Raw genomic sequence first — 21,592 nt, forward strand, 5'->3', positions numbered from 1 at the left:
GCAATGTTGTACGCTGTCTTGCTCTCTCTATCTGTCTCTCTCGACGCAAACGCTAGCAGACTACCGCCTTCCGAATTGCCGTCGACTCTAGATGGCAAATTAAATTATATGATTTTATAATAGGCTATATACCCTGGGACACTATGCGATGTAAAGTAAGGTGTTTCACTTTGGACTTGAAAGCTTTTAAGATCGAGCATCCCCAACATCTGTAGGTAATGAATTTCAAGAACAGATAATGTCTATTGTAAAAAAAAAACTAAAAATATGCGGCTGTTCTGTGGAGAGGGACTGACAATAGAGTGTTTTGTTGTGACCGGGTATACAGATTATGATGTGTGAATAGATTATGAAATCGTGATGCAAGGTATTCAGGGATTGATCTATACAAAATACGATAGAGGAAAGAAAAACAATGCAAACTGCGTCTGTCAGCCAGCCGGAGCCAAGACAATTCATTGAAAGACGGTGAGATATGATCATAGAGACGCATATTAACATATAAACCGAACACAGGCATTATGAACATGCTGTAATCTTTGGAATTAGTTATAGCTGAGATCACTTAATAGAACGTCGCAGTAGTCGAACTGTGGTATGATACTGTAAGTGTCTGGACTAAGATTTGCTTTAATTCAAAAGGAAGAAATTTTTTATTCGTCAAAATGAGTGCAGTAAAGAAAATACTTTTTACATACATGTTTAGTCTGTTTGGCCCAGTTTTAAGTGCTCATCGATATGAATATCCAGATTTTTCACACTTCCACTAAATGGGATATCAGTGCTATTTACAACTACGACGGGAAGAACAGAACATCTCTTCTCCTAAAAAGTACCCAAGAAAACAGAGTACTTATAAATGCAGATATACAGGATGTTAAAAAAGTATCCAACATTTTAGGAGGTGATAGTATGCATCAAAACAAGAAAAAAATATCTGGGTATTACAACACATACTTTCTGAGATCTGAAGACTTGTTCATAGAAGGTGCTCAATGTGACATCCATTTGTGGCAATGCATTTTTCTGTCCTAAAATACAGCAGACTACCAGATAATCATACCGTAGTTGATGGAATACTGATACGTCGCAAGGAATACTGAAAACAAAAGTTTCGTTGCGGATATGAGCGAGGTTCAGCAGAGATGGTGTTGTGAATTTTCGTAATCAGCATGTGTGGGCTGACGAAAATCCCCATGCACTTGAAGAAATAAGGCATCAGCGTATGAGCAGGCGTTCTTGGCGATAGATTAAGGGCCATAACTGCTACCACAGAGATTAACTGGGGCTCTTTATCAGGACTTTCTTATTAACGTATTGCCTACATTGCTGGAGAATGTGCCACGTCAGCAAAGACTACAGATGTGGTTCATGCATGATGGCATACCAGCACATTTTCTCCGCAATGTGCGTGAACATCTGACGCTGACATTTCAGGATCGCTGGATTGATCGGGGAGGCCCAACACCTTGGCCTGTTCGTTCCTCAAACCTAAATCCCCTGGACTTTTGGTTATCAAGAACAACCAGATAAAATTCAAATAGTACGTGATTCCTTACGCCGAAGGGCAGAGGAATGCATTGCCATGAATGGACGTCACATTGAACACCTCCTATGAACAAGTATTCAGATCTCAGAAAGTATGTGTTGTAGGACCCATGTTTATTAGGCATTACGAGTATTTTCTTGTTCTGATGCATACTAGCACCTCCTAAAATATTTGCTACTTTTTTAACATCCTGTATTCTTATCTCTTATTTTCACAGTTTTCGTATTTACATAAAGAAGCCGGATTCAGAAGAACAATCGTTGAGTAAGTTACTTAAGCCTTTGTCTGGCAACCTGTGGAATACGACGCTTGCAGCAATGGTGACGATGACTCTCGTTCTAGTCTTGGTTGCACATTGCGGCAAGAAGCACGAGAACACTCAGGATGGCCACAGCTACCCTTTGGGCAGTGCAGTCTTGCTCATATTCGGGATCTTTTGTCAGAGAGGTGAGAACTGCATACGCAGACTTATTTTTACCTTGCATATAATCATCAACATTTCACGGGTTAAGCCATTAAGGCTCATAGTTTTCAATTGAGGAGTCATATGTACTAGGGCCGTATACCTCTATAAGCCCTTTTTAGATATAATGCATTTTCTTGTTCCCCATAATCATGTTGTCTATCTTGCAAAATTTTGTTTCAATATCTCTAATACAGCGATCATGGCGATCGATTGTTTATCTGCATGTCATGATACACAATGAGATAAACTTTGTAAAGAACATGCCAATCGTTAAGAGTACTTCTTTAAATCATGCACCAACACACAAAACAAGTGAAATTCATCTTAACCATGAAAATATATGGGAATATTGCATAACAGTTAATGGCTCCACTATATCTGTGTGTAGAAAATTTTGTTTTTCATTATTCCAAATAAGTGAAAAACAAATACGTATTAATCAAGAAAAAGTTTTAGAGAAGGCAAAATTTCACAGAAGCAAGAGATGATCATGATATGAGCCGTTTAATTGCAAAATCAGATACATCACTAAAACATAATTTTTCAGTACGAAGTAAAAACGTTTGCAAGGAACCAAGGATTTGCAACCAATACTACTTTTTTTTTCATCATACAAATCCATGTGATGTATCTGGCTTTGGAGCATAACAGTGCTTTAGCAGTTGTAGAATCATATGAAGATATGAAATATAAACTCATTTCGAAAAAAAAAAGTGATGTATCTGATTTTGTAACTACACGCCTCATATCAGACGCAGAAATATCAGCTAAAATGTGTGGGAGTTAGCAAAGAAACATCTAGAAAGCATTCCACATCAAGAGTTACATTACTCCGGAGAGAAGTCAAGTAAGAAATATTTTCAGAATTCATCTCTGAATGTTGCAACTTTGTTCCGACACTTTCAAACAAATTGCAGAGAACAGACAAATAAACCACTGAAATTGAACTATTAAACATATTTTCAAGTTTTGAGAAAATGAATGCAACTATGAATTTAAAAAGCCTCATACTGATGTATGTGATTACTGCACAGCTTGTACTGTGAAACTCTGCAGTTCACAAACCTCCTATAAACATCTATCCTAGAAGCAGTATAGCGCTGGCCTTCTATGCTTGAGGTTGCGGATTCGATCCCAGCCCAGATCGATGGCATTTAAGTGTGTTTAAATGTGACAGACCCATATCCAGTAGATTTATTGGCATGTAAAAGGACTCCTGCGGGACAAAATTCCGGCACATCTGCAATGCTGATATAACCTCTGCAGTTGCGAGCGTCGTTAAATAAATCATAATTAAAATTAAAAGCAGAAAAGATCTCCGACAAGAAATTCCCTCTACATTTTGTCTGGAATATTTTTATAAAAAAATTAATGTGTTGTAAATCTACGTTACGGGACCCAATACTTTAATCCTTAGATTTTGTTACCACTGGCGAACCTCGCAGCTAATGTCAAGCAATGACAAAGAACATAACACAGAGGTACTAAAATCAACATGGGTAAAATAATTGATTTTTTATAGCGACATTTTCCATTGTGTCTAAAAGGTAAGTTTGGAAATGCGTATCTAATTTTAGGTGTAAATATTTTTTGCCTGCAGGCTTGGACCCGGCGCCACAAACCTGGTCTTGCCGTCTAGTTCTGTTCACGGCATATCTCAGCGCCACTGTCATATTCGTGGCATATTCTGCAACGTTCATTTCTTTCTTGACTATTAATCGTTACGAGTTACCCTTCACGAACTTAAAGGGACTTCTGGACAATGGGAAATATGTTCTCGGAATGCTGCCAAAATCAGCACAATTCACCGTTTTCTCTGTGAGTAAAGTTAATTTCTATTAAATGATGACCTAATCTGAATTTTCTTCGTTAGTTTGGACCAGAAATAAACCTTAACACACCTCTCTAAGATATTGGTAAATCCACAGTGCCCTTGGCAGTATGTGTCCTGTTTCCAGAAGAACTCATCTTTGAATGTCTACTATACATATTCGTACATCAAAATTAAATCGTAAATTGTAGAAACTCCACAAGACACAATTATTCCCAATTTCAGTTTTTCATATGTTTGCAATGTTCATAGATAGATCCCTTCAATTTCTACAGTAATCCCACATGTCCACTGCTCCATGTACATTTCACTGCTGCATTAAATTACAGTGAATACCGCAAGTCTAGGACATGTCGAATTTCTTTGAAACCAGACAATTTTTTCAGTTTACTTTCCTTTCTTTTTATAGGTTTGAAAGAATATGAGGAATTAAATATACTGTATTATTAACATTAACTTACATTTTTGTAAGTGAGTGATTTTTTTTTCAATTATAGTATAGCCTACATTTAAAGCTGTTTAGAAGGTAAAAAGATTGTCCCGCCCCATCTTCAACTAAAATAATATATTGTTTTAAAGAAATAGAATCACTGTTACCAGTCATGAATAAAATTACAGAAACCCCACATATCCAGGCAATTCAGATTTTTATTCAGAAAATTCCAAAAGAAAAAATGAAGTCCACATAATTATGTCAAACACTATCTTTTATTATTATGCATTAATAAAAATAATAATTTCAAAAAATATCAAACGCTTTTGAAGATAATCAATTTTCTGTGTCTCTTGAAAAACTTACTTAAATGGACATGTGGAATTTCTACAATTCACGATTCATTTGTCTAAATTACACCTTGATTTTTATTTAGTTGCACAGGCTCTAATTCGATTTGCACGTTTACTTCTCACTGTCTCTTCCATAATATTCTGAGACATGCTTTAGCGACCCTGATTCACTAAGGCTTGTCTCAGAGTGTATAGATGATGGATATGTTTTTATGTAAATTTATTCTTGTGTATTATAACATGCACTAAATACCGCAAACAGGTATGCAAATAAATTCCTCTTGAAATATGTTTCAAAACAATACCAATAGCAGATATAAACAAATCGTCCATTGCTCAACAACTCAAAGACAAATGAGTAGAATATTAAAGGAAAATACTTCCGAGACAACTTAGTAATTACTGCTTGAAATGTGTAATGAGAAATTGAGGGGTAGAATGTCAAATGTACCTAAATCCACATTTCGAATTTTTCAGATGATTCATAATTATAATTCTTCTAGCCAGTGACTACAAAAACTAAACGTATTTTACTCATCAGATGTGCACAAATATATTAGGTACCGTTATTGAAATTACGAAAATGCAGCAACTTTACCTCTAAATGCACACAAGTTCATAGACCCAATCAAAGAATAGGCGGAAAGAGAACCGTTTCCTTGGAGGGGCAAAGTAAAATCACAGAATCCCCATATAAGAGAGTTATGGGGGACATAATTTACCTCCTCCCCCTGTTATAGCTTGACTGTGGTACAGTATATTGGAATATGACCATTTAATAAATGTATTTTCGGGGGCATGTTTCTTTTAGTGTTACATCCATATCCGCGATGTTTCGGACTGAATTGTATAGGACTTGAACTGTAGGTCAGCTACGAATTATTATAATAGGGCATGACTCTAAATAATCTTCCTCTTTTTCTCTCTCATACAGAAACATATGCATACATCAATAGAACTACGTAACAGTGCTAACACTAAACTTTTTTATATGAAGCTTACCTTCCTGAAGATATATTATGAAATGTAAACTCTAATGATTTTATTTAATCTCGTCTTTAAGTTTACACATTATACCGGGATCACTTTTCTTTTTTCTGCATTGTTGTGCAGTGTGTTATTCATACATCTCCAAGTGGCGGCCTGAACATCTGCAGACTTCTAACACATGAGTACGGTCTGTTACAAAAGAAATATTACAGTGCTTCCATTACTCAAATGAGGTGTAGAAATTCTTATACATTCAGAAATTTAAAATAAACATTATAGTCCAGACACATTACCTGAAGACATTATTTCATAAATTTATGCACAGAAACTTAATCATAAACAAAAGCAAAATAGATCTTTTGAATTCAACATTTTCTAACGTTAATAGAAAAAGAAAAGAATTCAGAGAAGTTTTGGGGGGGGGGCAGTGCCCCCCATGCTCCCCTCATAATTCCGCCTATGAATCAGAGTAGCTCTACAGGTCATACAGGTGAAGATGGTGGCGCTCAGCTGTACTGTATATGTCTGCAGTTAGCTTGTGCGACTGTTTGAACTGTGTTCTCTTTATTCGGAATGGACAATACAGAAATTAATCGACCGAAAAATAAATCGAGAAATGAACAGGATAGGAAAAAGAAATGTAGAAACGCATTATAGCAATGGGTATGTAGTGTTTTTTTAAATAAGTTGTATTAAATTATTAGCCATGAAATTGAGATATTAAGGAAGTTTCGTGAGCTTGTAAGTATAATAATTTAATCTTTATTGATTTGAGTGAATAACATTGTCCCAGAAGTGTTTTCATAGACCTACACATCTTTTTACTTATAAAATGAACACGAGAAGAGTACACTCCATCACAATCAAGAAAAACTGGAGTTACAGCACGATCACTGCAGGACCTTCCAAAATGCCAATAAATTTTCAGAAGAGGATGGTAGAAGTAAATTTAAAAATTCAATGGACTGGGGGTCATGTGCACCAGAACATCTCTTTGAAAGCATGCTCCATTGTTACGCCTTTCCTGGACACAGTAGATTAATTTGTGACAGGGACTTCGAGTTAATTGAAAAGAAAGGATGAAAGGTTGCTACAATAGTTTATCATGAAGGCTGGATATCCCTCATTGAAAGTGCTTGCACGAATAAACAATTTGCTGTTTCATTGCTAAAATATCCATTAAACAAAACACTTGATCCTGATGAAGAACGTGAGATCGCTGCAGCTCAAAACCAGAAGGAGGTTCTCGATGGTATTCTAAGAAGTCAGATCCCGAGAATAATTGAAAAAAAAAATAATGAGTGTGAAGTTCCGAAAGAAGAAAGGAATAATGGCAAAAGGAACAATGATTGGGCCATGTAATATACTAGTGTCTCTTCTCAAAAGGGGAGTGCGAGGTGCAAGCCTAAACAACTATTTAAAGAAGATCGGGGAAAGCATTGATTTTTGTCCAATAAAATTTGAATATGTTTCAGATAGCATGTACCTCCTCAAGTGTGTCCTCGGATATCAAAAAGATACATTTATTTCTCACTAATTTCGTGCTTCGTCAACAAAAGCGTCCTTTATACAAAGAAAGCCACTTTGCTGCATGCCAACTTTTTTTTCTATATGAACTGTTACAGGTCAGATTCTTTGTAAGTGAATTCTGTTATAAGTCGTACGTTTTCAATGTGAAGTGTCCTGTGTTATGTATGCATTATTAACTACTATTTTTGTCTAACATAAAGTTCTGTTTTCCTAGAATATATTATCAGGAATGAATATTTATAAGAAATACAAGTTTTAACTCCAGAAATATGGTTTCCTTTAACATTTTCTGGACTACTTTCTTTAAAAAGGCAAACTCACCAATGAATTTATGTATGTACGCCGGTATAATAGATTAAAGTGCTGAAGCCCAGAGTAAAATGTATCATAATAACAAAAAACTGCGCAATATGGGTGCAAAAACCCTATAAAAGAAAGAAAGAATAAGTTCTGTTCTTAAATATATCCAGAGTTCATGGAAGTGAGATGGAAATTATGTCAATGAATTTTTTTTTTTTTTAATTTTAAAGGATTTCTTTTTTAGTACCACTACTGTGTAAAATATCAACACTGTATAATAATCTAGGCTACCAAGTAAAATTAAGATTTGGGTATTTTATGTGATGTGTTGACGTTACATGAATATTCACAATCAGGATCAGAGAATTAAATATAACCACTAAAAATGGGGAAATGTGTAAAATCTGAGAAACTACTTGAGCCGTTATTACTCGGACACTACAGACGTGGACAAATTATTAGCAAAACTCACGATTTTATTGTATAATTATACAAAATTTGACTTTTCAATTTTGACTGCAGTTGATATTTTTACGTACTTCTGAGTACTGTAATCATAAAAATGTTAACAGTCGTCTAAATCGAAAAGTCACATTTTGTAAAAATATGTCACAAAATTCATACATTTTGCTAATAATTTGTCCACGTCTGTACAAGAACAAAAACTAAAAGCTTCGTTAACTGACGGCTCTGTATGTCAACCATTATTTCTATTTCGCTCATCTTTCTTTGTTATCTTGTCTCTTTTTATGCCGCATTACAAGCACGCTTATCATTAAATTGTAAATACTTATTCTTAGAGCCTGTAGCATTCCAAGTACCGGCACTGACCGAATTCCGAACCAGAGTTCAGTACATTTCAACCATAGAGCCACGAAAACAGTTTAAAAAATATAATTAAATCTTTATGAAATATTTCACATGACGTCACATTCTGCAGAGGATAGTGAAGAGAAATTACAAGATATGATATAAAACGAACACTTCAGCAAATGAAACCAAAAATTACGTAAAGAAACTTTAAGTCAATCTGAAACAAAAATAGCGCAGCTTAAACTCACGTAAACAATCTAAAAGTAGCTTGAGAAAACCAAATCTAACCTAAACAAAAACGTTCATCAATCACGCACAACTGCAAATGAGTGCATTAAGAAAAGACACAAATCGTTACTTGGATTCTAAACTTTACCCACAATTGACTAATAGGGAGTTAGTAAAATTTTGTATGCTATTATTATTATTATTATTATTATTATTATTATTATTATTATATTAATAAAATTACAGCAGAACCCCGATTATCCGTCACCCTATTAACCGATTGTTGGATTATCCGTCTGTCATTCTCTCCTCATTTGTTGTAAAAAAAAATGAGTACTGCACAATACATTAGTACGTATTTTTTTTTTTATGGAGAGTGATATTACAAGCCTTCACCCTTACACATTATGACCTACTGTTCGAGTGACCTGTTTAATATATCTGCTAAACGCCTTCCAGAACTGCAAAAAGAATACATGTTGTGCTAAGTATCGAAGAGAAGTGCTTATAATTGAGTGGTTTTGGAAAAGAGGAAGTGTGGTTCATCTCACATCGGAATACAAGATTGGAGTTACAACTGTGCGAGATTTAATAAAAAAACAAGAATAAAGTGTATGGGGTAAATTACTTAAATTTATAACATGAGACCTATACTTTTCCTATCTTTCCACAGAAATCCATCATAGGAAGTTTCCTCGACCCTTAGAAACCCGCCATTGACATTCATTCATTCATAGTGTTGTCACTGCAAACCCAGCATTCTCCAGTCTTTCCTATTTTCTGCCTTCTTCTCAGTCTCCGCATATGATCCATGTATCTTAATGCCGTCTGTTACTTGATACCTTCTTCTCCCCCGAAATCTTCTCCCGTTTACCATTCCTTCCAGTGAATCTTTCAATAGGCAGTTTCTTCTCAGTCAGTGACCCAGCCAATTCCTTTTTCTCTTCATGATCAATTTCAGCATCATTCTTTCTTCACCCACCCTTTCTAACAGAGCTATTATATTTAAAATTCCTGAACCACTACCTAATAGTAGTAGCACTAGTAACCCCCCCCACTTCGATTATTGTGATTTTCTACTGACTGACCTCAATGTCAACCAGTCGCAAAAATTACAACGTGTTCATAATTCTTGTGTTCGCTTCGTCTGCGATGTCCGTCGCGCTGACCACATTACCCCATCCTTCCAAACTCTAAACTGGCTACGGCTTAACGAACGTAGAGATTTTCATTCTCTTGTTCTCCTTTTCCATGTCCTTCACACCTCTACACCTACCTACCTTGCCTCCCGTTTCAGTTACGTGTCATCATACCATAATCTCTTCACATGCACGCAAAATAGCCGCATACTAGCCATACCAACATATAAGACATCATCGTATTCATCATCATACACAATCTCGCTATTGCGCTTGTGGAATACCCTACCCAGTGACATCAGAGAATTTAGTAGCGTTCAAAAGCAAGCTTATTAAGTATTTTCTTACTGCGTAGAGTAGGTTTAATTTTTACTTAATCAATAAAAGAAATGCTTCTCTCTTCTTAACTTTTACAATAAACTGTCTAGCTTTTATTAATCAGTTAATCTTTTAGTACTTTGATTTTATTGTATTTGTAAATTTAATATTAATTGTAATTATAATTGTATTCTTAATATTGTAGTTGTAATCCCCTGGTAGAAGGGAAGAGAAGGCCTGATGGCCTTAACTCTACTCTAAATAAATAAATAAATGAAATAAATAATGTGTTAAGACACATGATCACGGAGAAAATTACGAAACTGCATTATGCAACACTTAATTTATGAAAGCCTTCTATGGTACGGATTATCCTATTTTTTCGATTAACCGTTCAGCCTATCCCCTTCATTAACACGGATAATAGAGGTTCTACTGTATTATCATCAAACTTTAAATACAAATTTCACTGAAGAAACCGAGAAGACTTCCGTCTCATTCGACTGCTAGGAACTTCAGTGCACGCTTTTATATGTAAAATACTACAGCTACTTCAATTAATACAGTAGGCCTACAGTGTATACTGCACAGCCTTATGTTAGTCCATTATTAACGTTTTAAAATGTTACGTGTACTAGACAGTAGTAAACAGCAGACAGTCTGGTCATATAATTACAATTTGACGCAAGACGTAATTTAAATTATTACATAAAACACAAGATAAACGAATGTTGTTGCTATGACATAACACGTCTCATTTTTCCTCGACGATAATCTAACTGTACTCCGTGCCTGGAATCTGTAAAGTATAGGAGACGAAACAAGTCTTCTGTGTAAGTGGTTAGTGAATGACTACTTCGGGGGAAGGCACTCCCTGTAGAAAGCGAGCAACTGCAGAGAAGAACCATTTTCATCTTAAATCAACCGCAGTTAAATAGGGATGTCCTGAACTAGCACCAACAGATAGCGCACGTGTACTTTGAGGGATTCGCTTTGCATGTGCATTTGTTTTTCAGTATGTAAACATTGAGGATATACGTAATGTATTAGTATATTAAACACTTTTAAAAACACCTCAAAATGCCAAATTTTTGTTATATTCCTACATGTAAAAACCAGGGAAAGCTTTTTGTCTTCATTCAGGTCCCGAAATATTCTGAATACATGCTTTAAACCTTAAAAAAATAACGAATTAAATTGCGCCTCGAAAGTGCTAGCTATTAAACAAAAGTAACTACTTCAAGTAATGAAATGCTGGCTACAGTTTCATTTTGGAGAAGGGAAAAGAAAAATCAATAAAAACATACGCAACCTCGACAGCGAGCTACGTTAGCTTAGATTATATACAGTACCGGTAGTTACAGGAGTCTCCGAAGTTTACGCCTGCAGTAAATTCTCTATAAACTGAGATGTTCATTGTCCAGGACGATCCGTAGTGAAATCCATTTCGTGAATAATGTTTTTAATGTACTGTAGACTAATTATTAAAACCATGTTTTAAATTCAAATTTTCAAAATCATCCTACATAGTATTCAAAACTGCATGTCCTTAACCTACAAAATACACGAATAATCGTGATGTTACTGCGATCATATTACATCAACCTATCGAACATTGTACTTCATCTTACTGCAACATAGAAAAAAATACGAGGAATTCAATCTCGATAGTCCCTTCCCTATAAAAAAAATACATTGGTGGCTGCATATCTTGTTTTTAGAGTACCTACGGTACTTAAATACCAATGATTAAAGAGGGTAATATTCATCTACGGCATAGTTCCTATTTTTTTTTTTTTTTGCACCTCGTTCTCAAAGTTCTCGTTTAGGTTCATGAACATTCAATTTACTCGTATCTATATTCTGCATACTGCAGATTTCCCCACCCATCTCGGGGAATCGCTCAATGTTATACAGGTTTAGGGCTATGCTATTATTTATTGTAAATGAAATTAAATTATGAGATAAGAAAATATTGAATTATATTAAATTATACTAGGTTATACAAAATAATTGTAAATATAATTTTGACACGCACAGGAAACCAACAAATGGGAAATGTAATCAATTATAGCATATGACATAATATAGCCCTACAACATGTTGCGCCGCATGGAACATTCCTGCCATCTAAGGGTAAAACTTCGCTTAAGATATCCCTATTGCCACACTACCTAACACCTTCCACCACGCGCATCTTACCACTTATCAGCTGTGAGTTGATGCTTGCTGCAATACACTCCCGTATTGCTAGACTCCGCCCATTCGCTTCCCTTTGTCTCCACCTAAATGCGGCGACTAACTCTACGGATTCCAGACACGGAGTATAGAGAATGGTGGGTTTCTAATCGTAGTTACACATGATCTGTATTTGACACTGTCCACAGACGTCATCAGACCCCGTCGTGAGAGGTGTGTACAGAGAGTTGATGACGCAGCCACTCCCTCTGACCAATGAGGAGGGACTGGATCTAATGTGTAAGCAGAACAACTATGCCTTCCTGCTGTTGACCATAGTAAACAAATTGACCAGGCCGTATCTGGACTGCACCGACGTCGAGATACCTGACTATGCCATCCCGGTGTCCATGGGTATGGTGGGCAGGAAAGACACAGAGCTCAAGAGCCTCTTCAACTACTAGTGAGTGACGTTATAGATGCCTCAAACTAGGAAGCTGCCTGGAGAGGGGAAGTAGTAGAGCTAACGGAGGGGGCCCACCTAGGCTCCGATACCCAGGTATAGTCATATTATCTGAAACGTTGACCTCGTGACAATGCATTCAAGATGTACCCTCCCTATGCAGCCTTCTCAACTGTTATTAGAACTGAGCTGTACCGTTCTAGTCCACAGTGCACAGCAGTAGGCGGACAGTGGTAGGGGAGAAGTACTCTATGCACCTGCGCAAACGAGACAGCTTGCTAGTTTGAGGCATCCAGTTACGAGGCAATAAATCCGGCGTCCATGGACATGATAGGCAGGAAAGTCACGATAAACCACTACAGTGCATCTGAACCATCTAGATTAGAAAACTGATCGGTTTATCACATAGGTTCCCACGCATCCACAGCGCATTTGACAGTGACACTATTCGTTTGGCTGTGATTGAGTGTAGATAGTTCGCTCTGTCACTTTTTGTGTAACAATGGTAAACAGATATTCAATAAGTAATATACATAAACTATAGGAAGTCATGTGGTATAACCAGACGAAAATTCAAACGTAAATATTGTGACCTCTTTAATTCACACAACAATGTTACTTTTATTCACAACAATAATGGCTTTCTATTTCTGAATTTAAACACTCCTGTCAACAATGGCAATTCCACTCCACACAGCAACACAGTATTCGTTATTGCACTCCACAGACGACAATGGCAATTCACTTGGATTATTGAGAACAACAATGTACACCTAATCTCAACTAATGTTCACAAAGAACTATTTACAAAACAAAACTATCAGTTCTCAGTTCTCAGTTCGTTTGCCTTGGCTAGTTCTTCTAGCTCATTCACTCAAGTTCACAATATATCGAACCCAAGACTTCCAGAGACAGTCCACTGAACTTCGAACTCAAGACTTTCAGATAAAGTTCACTGCACGCCGAACCAAAGACTCCGGACGCGTTACTTCCGCCAAGACGCTGCCACAGTTGCGGACCCACTCAAGTCGAACTCAGGTCTCGAAGGCTGGTTTCCTTGCTCGCTCACGGCTGCTTCGCAAAACTGACTGGCTTGCTGTCCAAACTAAACTGGCCTCTCGAAGGCTTTTATTTGTTAGGTAACACTTCGCGAGCCTTCGATTTCCGGACATTTCTGTTTCTGGACTATTCTCGGTCTCCCCATCACTCGGACTCCAGAAGTTTCCTTTACGTCCGTCGCAGTAGGTTTTCTCCCCCTCTCCTTCGCCATGCGCCGCGCCCCAGTGCTGGCCTTCCTCTCTCCCCGCGCACAGCTGCCAGCGTCTCGCAGCTTGCTCTCTTCTCTCCTCGCGCTTGCCTTCTCGCGCGCCCTCCCTTCTGCCGGACGCGTGTTTGACTCCCGAGGCAGTGAGAACTTTCCAGTGCGATTGCCACAATATTATAATAGACCAGTCCCTCTAGATATAAAATATTAAGATTATTTGGTAGATTCAAAGAAACGGATTCTTCAAATGACAAAAAAAAAAAAAAAAAAAAAAAAAAGCGTCATGTTCTTGCGGAGGAAAATATGTTAATATACATCTTGATTACACGACTTTTAACACTATATCACTTTGGAAAACGTATTATGAGTAATTACAACATCGCATACAGAGCAAATAACACTCTACAAAAACATCTCAACACACAAGCAACACAAACAAACAAATACAACCACACTGGCGCATACGAACTCAAATGTAACACCTGCAACAACTTCTACAAAGGACAGACAGGCAGATCATTTCAAACAGGTTACAAAGAACACATCACAGTCATAAAAAAATTACAAAACATTTCCACATATGCAGAACACATTACAAGTACACACCTGTGGAGTAACGGTCAGCGCAACTGGTCGCGAAACCAGGTGGCCCGGGTTCGAATCCCGGTTGGGGCAAGTTATCTGGTTGAGATATTTTCCGGGGTTTTCCCTCAACCCAACACGAGCAAATGCTGGGTAACTTTCGGTGCTGGACCCCGGACTCATTTCACCGGCATTGTCACCTTCATATCATTCAGACGCTAAATAACCTAGCTGTTGATACAGCGTCGTAAAATAACTCAATAAAATAAACACATTACAAATGCTAACCACACCTACAGAGACATCAACACAGACATGTAAATTCTACACATCCAACCAAAAAGCCAAGAACTAAACACACTAGAACAATACGAAATATACAGACACACAAAAACACATCCAAATGAAATTCTCAACACAAAACTCAATTTCAGAACACACACACTCTTTGACTACACATTACACTACACAAACACACTCCCAAAGGAAACACAATCAAAAGGCCCCAAGACTAGCAACAACCAGTTCTGAAGATGACTGATAGCAGGCTGAAACATGTTAACGAGATAATGTAAAATTTAACACGTGAAAGACACATAATACGTTTTCCGAAATAATGTTAGGCTTTGGAGCGCAGTTCTTGCAGGTATCTGATAAATTTAACACAGGAGACAGAAATTTGTGAAGTATCTGCAGAAGTGGCAACAAAATTATTGAAATTAAAACAGTAGACTAAAGAATTCCAGTATTTCATGAATTACAGCAACAAGATTACAATCGTAAGCTTAGCTTTTGTAAATGGATGTTAGGAAAAGCTGTTGCTGCTGTTGGTGGTAATGGTGGCGGTGTTGGTGCTGTTCTCAATACACTGCATTTAGCGATGAAGTCATTATCAGTCGAAGCTTCCGGCATTTGGAAACAATGCAGCCTTCATTGGAGACGGCAGAACCAGATAACATGTTTTACCCATATTATCTTCACTGTTACATGAAAGGCAGGTTGGAGAAGGAAGAATCTTCAATCTACTAAGCTGTGGTCAGTAACCATTCAGAATGTGGCAATCGCTGATCTTCTTGGGTCTTGGGTTCTTAATTGTAGGTTTTCTTATACGGGATCACACTTCTTGTTGTATGTTGCATATTCGGATATCTGGGATGGAACCACTATGAGAAACATTTCTTAGCCCTCGAGTTACAAAAAGTAAACAATGAACACTGACTGAGAAGAAACTGCCTACTGAAGAATGCACTGGAACGAGAGAAGAGTTCGGAGCAGAAGAAGATATCAGATGATAGATAAGATAATGTCGGTTTCTTGATAAAAATGACCAAGTCACATTGAAGGCTTCCAAGTATTATGAAAATTTAAGGCATAATTTTATATTAAAAACTAATAATAAAGCACATTTACCATCAAAATAACTATAGTCCCGTCGCTCTAATTTCTGGCAGCCAATCACGTTGCAGGTCGGCTACATTTAAACGTGTGCGTCTTGTGATTCGCTGATGAAGACGTCATGCATTTCCTAAGGCTGGATAAATACTTTATATAATCGCCCGCCATTTTGGCTCTTTCGTTGGCGTTCGCAGAAAGCACACAAGGACGTTAATTGCCGCTCAATTATTTGCTCAATTACAGTGCGTATGATTTATTATCATAGGAGCTACGACATGATAATGTTTAACGGTGTGGCAAATAGATCCCTCGTCTGGTAGCTCGGCAACAAAAGAACAAAAATGGCGAACGATACTAGCTACCTAGACTTTATAGAGCCTTGACTTCCTAAGACGTAAGCAAAGAGGAGGAGTCACGCCGGGAATAACAGCGTCGCGACTATAATTACTAACATCTAACTAGGTACAGTTATCTTTGGATGGATCATTAAACCTTTAAATGCCTTTTCCAACAATTTTGCATTTTGGACTTGGTCACTTTTACCAAGAAACCGATGATATATGAATCTTATGAGGAGACAAAGAGGAAGTTAGAAAATAGGAAAGATTGAATGAAGAACGCTCAGTTTGCACGAAAAACCTGACCTTGTGAATGAATGAATGAATGAATGAATGAATGAATGAATGAATGAATGAATGAATGAATGAATGAATGAATAGGTCCTAAACGGTAATTAAAGTATATAAAGCAAATCCTCATACTCTAGATGAACTGAAAGGAAATATTATGCCATATATACTCGTAAAGAGCGATTAGGTCACTTACAGCAGAAGAATTAATGTGTCAATGACATTTCTTGAGAAGGTGTAAAATATGTGTAAGAGAAAAAAATGAATACGGGTATCACATACAGCATCTTTTGTGAGTAGAGTGAGTACCTCTACCTAAGTTTTAACCAGTTAACTCCCGATAGCAGGCATTCCTCGTTTAGCAATAGAGACCTGGCTTCCTATCTGATACAATTTCCAGATCTAGATGTCTCAGACGCACTGTAATATGAAAGATTATAAAGCCTATACCGGTAGCATAGAATAGCGTATCTCAAAGAGTGAAGCACTGCAACTGATGTCCATTGCAGGACAGCAAGATCGTCGAGACCACAATCTACTATATGCAGTCGCGAAGCTTGAGTTTTGAGGGTGCTAGAAACAATAGACTGTGACGGTACTATTTTGCATTGCCTGTAATGAGGCGATATTAGCGACCCTAGTGGTCAGCAACTATCTAATGTTTGCATATTTACTACGTATTGAGCTTCGCGACTGTATATACTAGACTGTGGTCGAGACCAAGGCTTCTTCAATTAGCCTACCACTGAGATTGTCCTTTATGGTTTAGTCGATGGTTAGCATGTTAGCCGTTGCATCTGAGGATCATGGGTTCAAACCCAGCCGTGCCATAAAATCCTTAGCATGGCTTTCTTTGCTAGGGAAGTGAAAATGTGAGTAGCATATTTACGGCACATCAGAAAAGACCTTGTCTCTCATAGGGCACTGCAGTCAAAATTTGTAGGCCTTTGTCGTCCAGATCGACTTTCGACGCCGAATAACGTCTGCAGTTGAAAGCGTCGTTAAATAAACCAGCACAACCTAGTACACCATGATAGTAAATGAGGTTATGTAGTGCAATGCTTTCTAAATTGTGAGACACAAATCTAGCATATATAGCAGACAGGAAGACCTGGTATACTACCAGTATGTATGGTTATATAGGACCAAAACATCCATGGGTATGGTGCGCACGAAGAACACAGAATTCAATGGTCTGTTCAGCTGCTAATAAGTGAGGCTATGTACGAGAGGATTTCTAAAAGTATGCAATGTTGTATGTCTATGTCCATTAGCAGCCAGAACGCAGGACTCAAAATCTTACTCAATAGTTACACTACGCTTTGTAGCAGAGTGGATACGAAAGACAGTAGCAAGATGCTCATAAATAACATAACCTCATGAAGTACTTGAGCCAACCAACATCATTTGGTTAGAATAGCTTTTGTTGTTCAGATTCGAGTTCATTTTCACCAATTCTCTCGTTGTTGAAATAATTTTTTACAATCATTTCGATTGAAAATGGGAGGGAAAAAAATACAAAATTAAAATGTCTAGTTCTTCACCTTGTCACTCAAGGAAGTACTTTTATCGGTCCTCCATGTAGATTTAAAACACTAAAATTAGGCATCCTTATTCCAAATCAATGTTATTAATTTTTCACTTCATTAAACAAATGATAAGCCATTATATTTGATATTATTGCTTCTGTGATCATATCTGTCGTCGATTTGCAAAAGGGGACATGTCCAAAATGACAAAGTGTTGGAAAATCGCAAAAATTGTAACTAAGTTAACAAATTAAAATATTCACATATTTTTTTCTAATTAGATCACATCGGATACAAACATTTTAATTTTTTAAGTCTGTTGTGGTTTTTTTTACGATTTTCCAACACTTTGTCATTTTGGACGTGTCCCTTTTTGCAAATCGACGACAGGTATTATACTTTGTTTGCAAGTTCATGTATTATATGTTCTGTTTCAGTTTTGTGAAAATGCATGAAGCTGGAATTGTGAGAAGAAACGAAGATAACCTTTTGCCATTGAAATTTAGAGAAGAAATTAAAGACCTACCGTCAAGTGTGAATATAGAAAAAACATTGTCAATTTTCATCATACTGATGTCTGGTGCCATTCTGGCGGTATTACTTACGATATTAGAGATAGTGATCCATAACATGAAGTCAAACTGTCTTCATAATTAGATACTCTCGAGTTTTACTTTGTATTCTTATCTTTCAAGACATTTGGGGGCAACAGAAATATACAATAGTATATATGCATAGAACAGCATTGAACATTTTAGCCGACTCCAGTAGTTTCATTGAAATTATCTTTCTTTATGAGAAGGACGGAACTTTAGAAACACATTCATAGTAGCTTCTAACATGAAACTTCAAATAGTTTCATAAATATATAATCACTTTAACTGTAAAATTTTCATGTTTCTGAATCATGCTAACAATCCCTTTTACCATAAATCTTTCATCAGTTTCAAAAACATTCACAATATCTCTAAAATTTGAACTTCAATCTACTTCAAAAACATAAAATCCCTTCAACTGTGGAACTCTAATCGGTTTCAAAACTAGATGAGCACTCATAATGAATTTGAGAAACAGATCCACAATCCCTTGAATGCTGAAACTTTAACCTGTTTCAAAACTATGAGGACCTAAAACTTCAATCGATTTCATAAACATGCAAAAACAATCCCGCTTAGATCGTGAAACTTTCATTAGTTTCCAAGACATACTCAATCCCTAGAAACGTGAATCTTCAAGCATTCAAATACAATCCTGCTTAAACCGCGAAACTTTCATTAGTATCAGAAACATACACAATTCCTAGAAACGTGAAACTTCAATTGATTTCATAAGCATGCAAAAACAATCCCGCTTAAATCGTGAAACTTTCATTAGTATCAGAAACATACTCAATCCCTAGAAACGTGAATCTTCAAGCATTCAAATACAATCCCACTTAAACCGCGAAACTTTCATTAGTATCAGAAACATATTCAATTCCTAGAAACGTGAAACTTCAATTGATTTCATAAGCATGCAAAAACAATCCCTCTTAAACTGTGAAACTTTCATTAGTATCAGAAACATACTCAATCCCTAGAAACATGAATCTTCAAGCATTCAAATACAATCCCGCTTAAACCGCGAAACTTTCATTAATATCAGAAACATACTCAATTCCTAGAAACGTGAAACTTCAATTGATTTCATAAGCATGCAAAAACAATCCAGCTTAAATCGTGAAACTTTCATTAGTATCCAAAACATACTCAATCCCTAGAAACGTGAATCTTCAAGCATTCAAATACAATCCCACTTAAACCGCGAAACTTTCATTAGTATCAGAAACATATTCAATTCCTAGAAACGTGAAACTTCAATTGATTTCATAAGCATGCAAAAACAATCCAGCTTAAACCGCGAAACTTTCATTAGTATCAGAAACATACTCAATCCCTAGAAACGTGAATCTTCAAGCATTCAAATACAATCCCACTTAAACCGCGAAACTTTCATTAGTATCAGAAACATATTCAATTCCTAGAAACGTGATACTTCAATTGATTTCATAAGCATGCAAAAACAATCCAGCTTAAATCGTGAAACTTTCATTAGTATCCAAAACATACTCAATCCCTAGAAACGTGAATCTTCAAGCATTCAAATACAATCCCACTTAAACCGCGAAACTTTCATTAGTATCAGAAACATATTCAATTCCTAGAAACGTGAAACTTCAATTGATTTCATAAGCATGCAAAAACAATCCAGCTTAAACCGCGAAACTTTCATTAGTATCAGAAACATACTCAATCCCTAGAAACGTGAATCTTCAAGCATTCAAATACAATCCCACTTAAACCGCGAAACTTTCATTAGTGTCAGAAACATATTCAATTCCTAGAAACGTGATACTTCAATTGATTTCATAAGCATGCAGAAACAATCCAGCTTAAATCGTGAAACTTTCATTAGTATCCAAAACATACTCAATCCCTAGAAACGTGAATCTTCAAAGCATTCAAATACAATCCCACTTAAACCGCGAAACTTTCATTAGTATCAGAAACATATTCAATTCCTAGAAACGTGAAACTTCAATTGATTTCATAAGCATGCAAAAACAATCCAGCTTAAACCGCGAAACTTTCATTAGTATCAGAAACATATTCAATTCCTAGAAACGTGAAACTTCAATTGATTTCATAAGCATGCATGTACACAAAATTCCTTTAACCATGAAACTTTAATGGATTTCAAAACCATCCAAATACTCACAATTCCTCTAAACATGGAATTTTCATTACTTTCAGAAACATAATCAGAATTCCTTTAATCATTAAAATTTTAATCAGTTTAGAAACATACATGTCATTTTGTTTCCTGGCATTACAGTAATTGTCAAGTTGGTTCTTTCTAGGCATGAGATGTACTTAATAATGTCTATGTCAAATTAGTAGCTCTTAGTTATACGCTTCTTAAGTCCGTTGTTTTCAATGTACTGAATGTCATAATTCAAAGTTTAATCACGAGAAAATTTAAATTGTCACATTGACAAAATTTAAATATACAAGTTTAAAATGTCAAAGAAGATTAATCCTGGAAGAATATTTCGTGTAATATTTTTAGTTGTAGAGATACTCGTTCAGCAACAATAGGGTGCAAAAATGATTAATACAACTGGCTTTCATTGATGTATCACTTTGGAATTTTTCTCGCATTGAGAAAACACAGAAATAAATAAACAAGAAAACACTCTCCGAAAATATAATCCTATACCTTTAAATCCGCAGTCATCGTATCTGTTGGTAGAATTAAGAGAAGTAAAAAGTGAAAGAGGAGTAAAAATAGAAGAGAGAAAACATATTTTACATTCCAAGAAAACCCACAAACTTTCAATCATGGTAACATAAAAAATCGAACTTTACATCTTACAAACCACACTTTGTCGAATGAATAATAAGGAGAAATTGGAGAAACAGAATTTTAGGAGGTTTTACAGTACTTTCTATTCCAAGAATATGAACACTGGTACTATTAACAAAGTAAAATTACATAATTTATCGCAAATATTTCAATTAAAATTATGTTATAAACCGAAGCTTCACAGTTTATAAACTAGT

General features: G+C 36.3%; 1 protein-coding gene across 1 annotated transcript; it reads left to right on the forward strand.

Annotated features, from left to right (window-relative positions):
• The first annotated feature begins 1,772 nt into the window (after positions 1–1,772).
• On the forward strand, positions 1,773–21,217 carry LOC138709322 (glutamate receptor 4-like). Its single transcript, XM_069840014.1, has 4 exons — positions 1,773–1,996; positions 3,616–3,833; positions 12,338–12,591; positions 18,428–21,217. Exons 1-4 carry the CDS (start codon positions 1,867–1,869, stop codon positions 18,645–18,647), a joined length of 822 nt encoding a protein of 273 aa, XP_069696115.1. The 5' UTR covers positions 1,773–1,866; the 3' UTR covers positions 18,648–21,217.
• Positions 21,218–21,592: the final 375 nt, after the last annotated feature.

Source organism: Periplaneta americana, chromosome 1, assembly GCF_040183065.1.
Source record: "Periplaneta americana isolate PAMFEO1 chromosome 1, P.americana_PAMFEO1_priV1, whole genome shotgun sequence".
NCBI classification, from domain to species: domain Eukaryota; kingdom Metazoa; phylum Arthropoda; class Insecta; order Blattodea; family Blattidae; genus Periplaneta; species Periplaneta americana.

Bases quoted from the DNA above. Each gene is read 5' to 3' on its own strand.
- LOC138709322 (XM_069840014.1), top strand. From the start codon at position 1,867: ATGGTGACGATGACTCTCGTTCTAGTCTTGGTTGCACATTGCGGCAAG. The intron at 3,834-12,337 runs GTGAGTAAAGTT...CACTGTCCACAG, and splicing joins CACAATTCACCGTTTTCTCT to ACGTCATCAGACCCCGTCGT. The intron at 12,592-18,427 runs GTGAGTGACGTT...GTTCTGTTTCAG, and splicing joins AAGAGCCTCTTCAACTACTA to TTTTGTGAAAATGCATGAAG.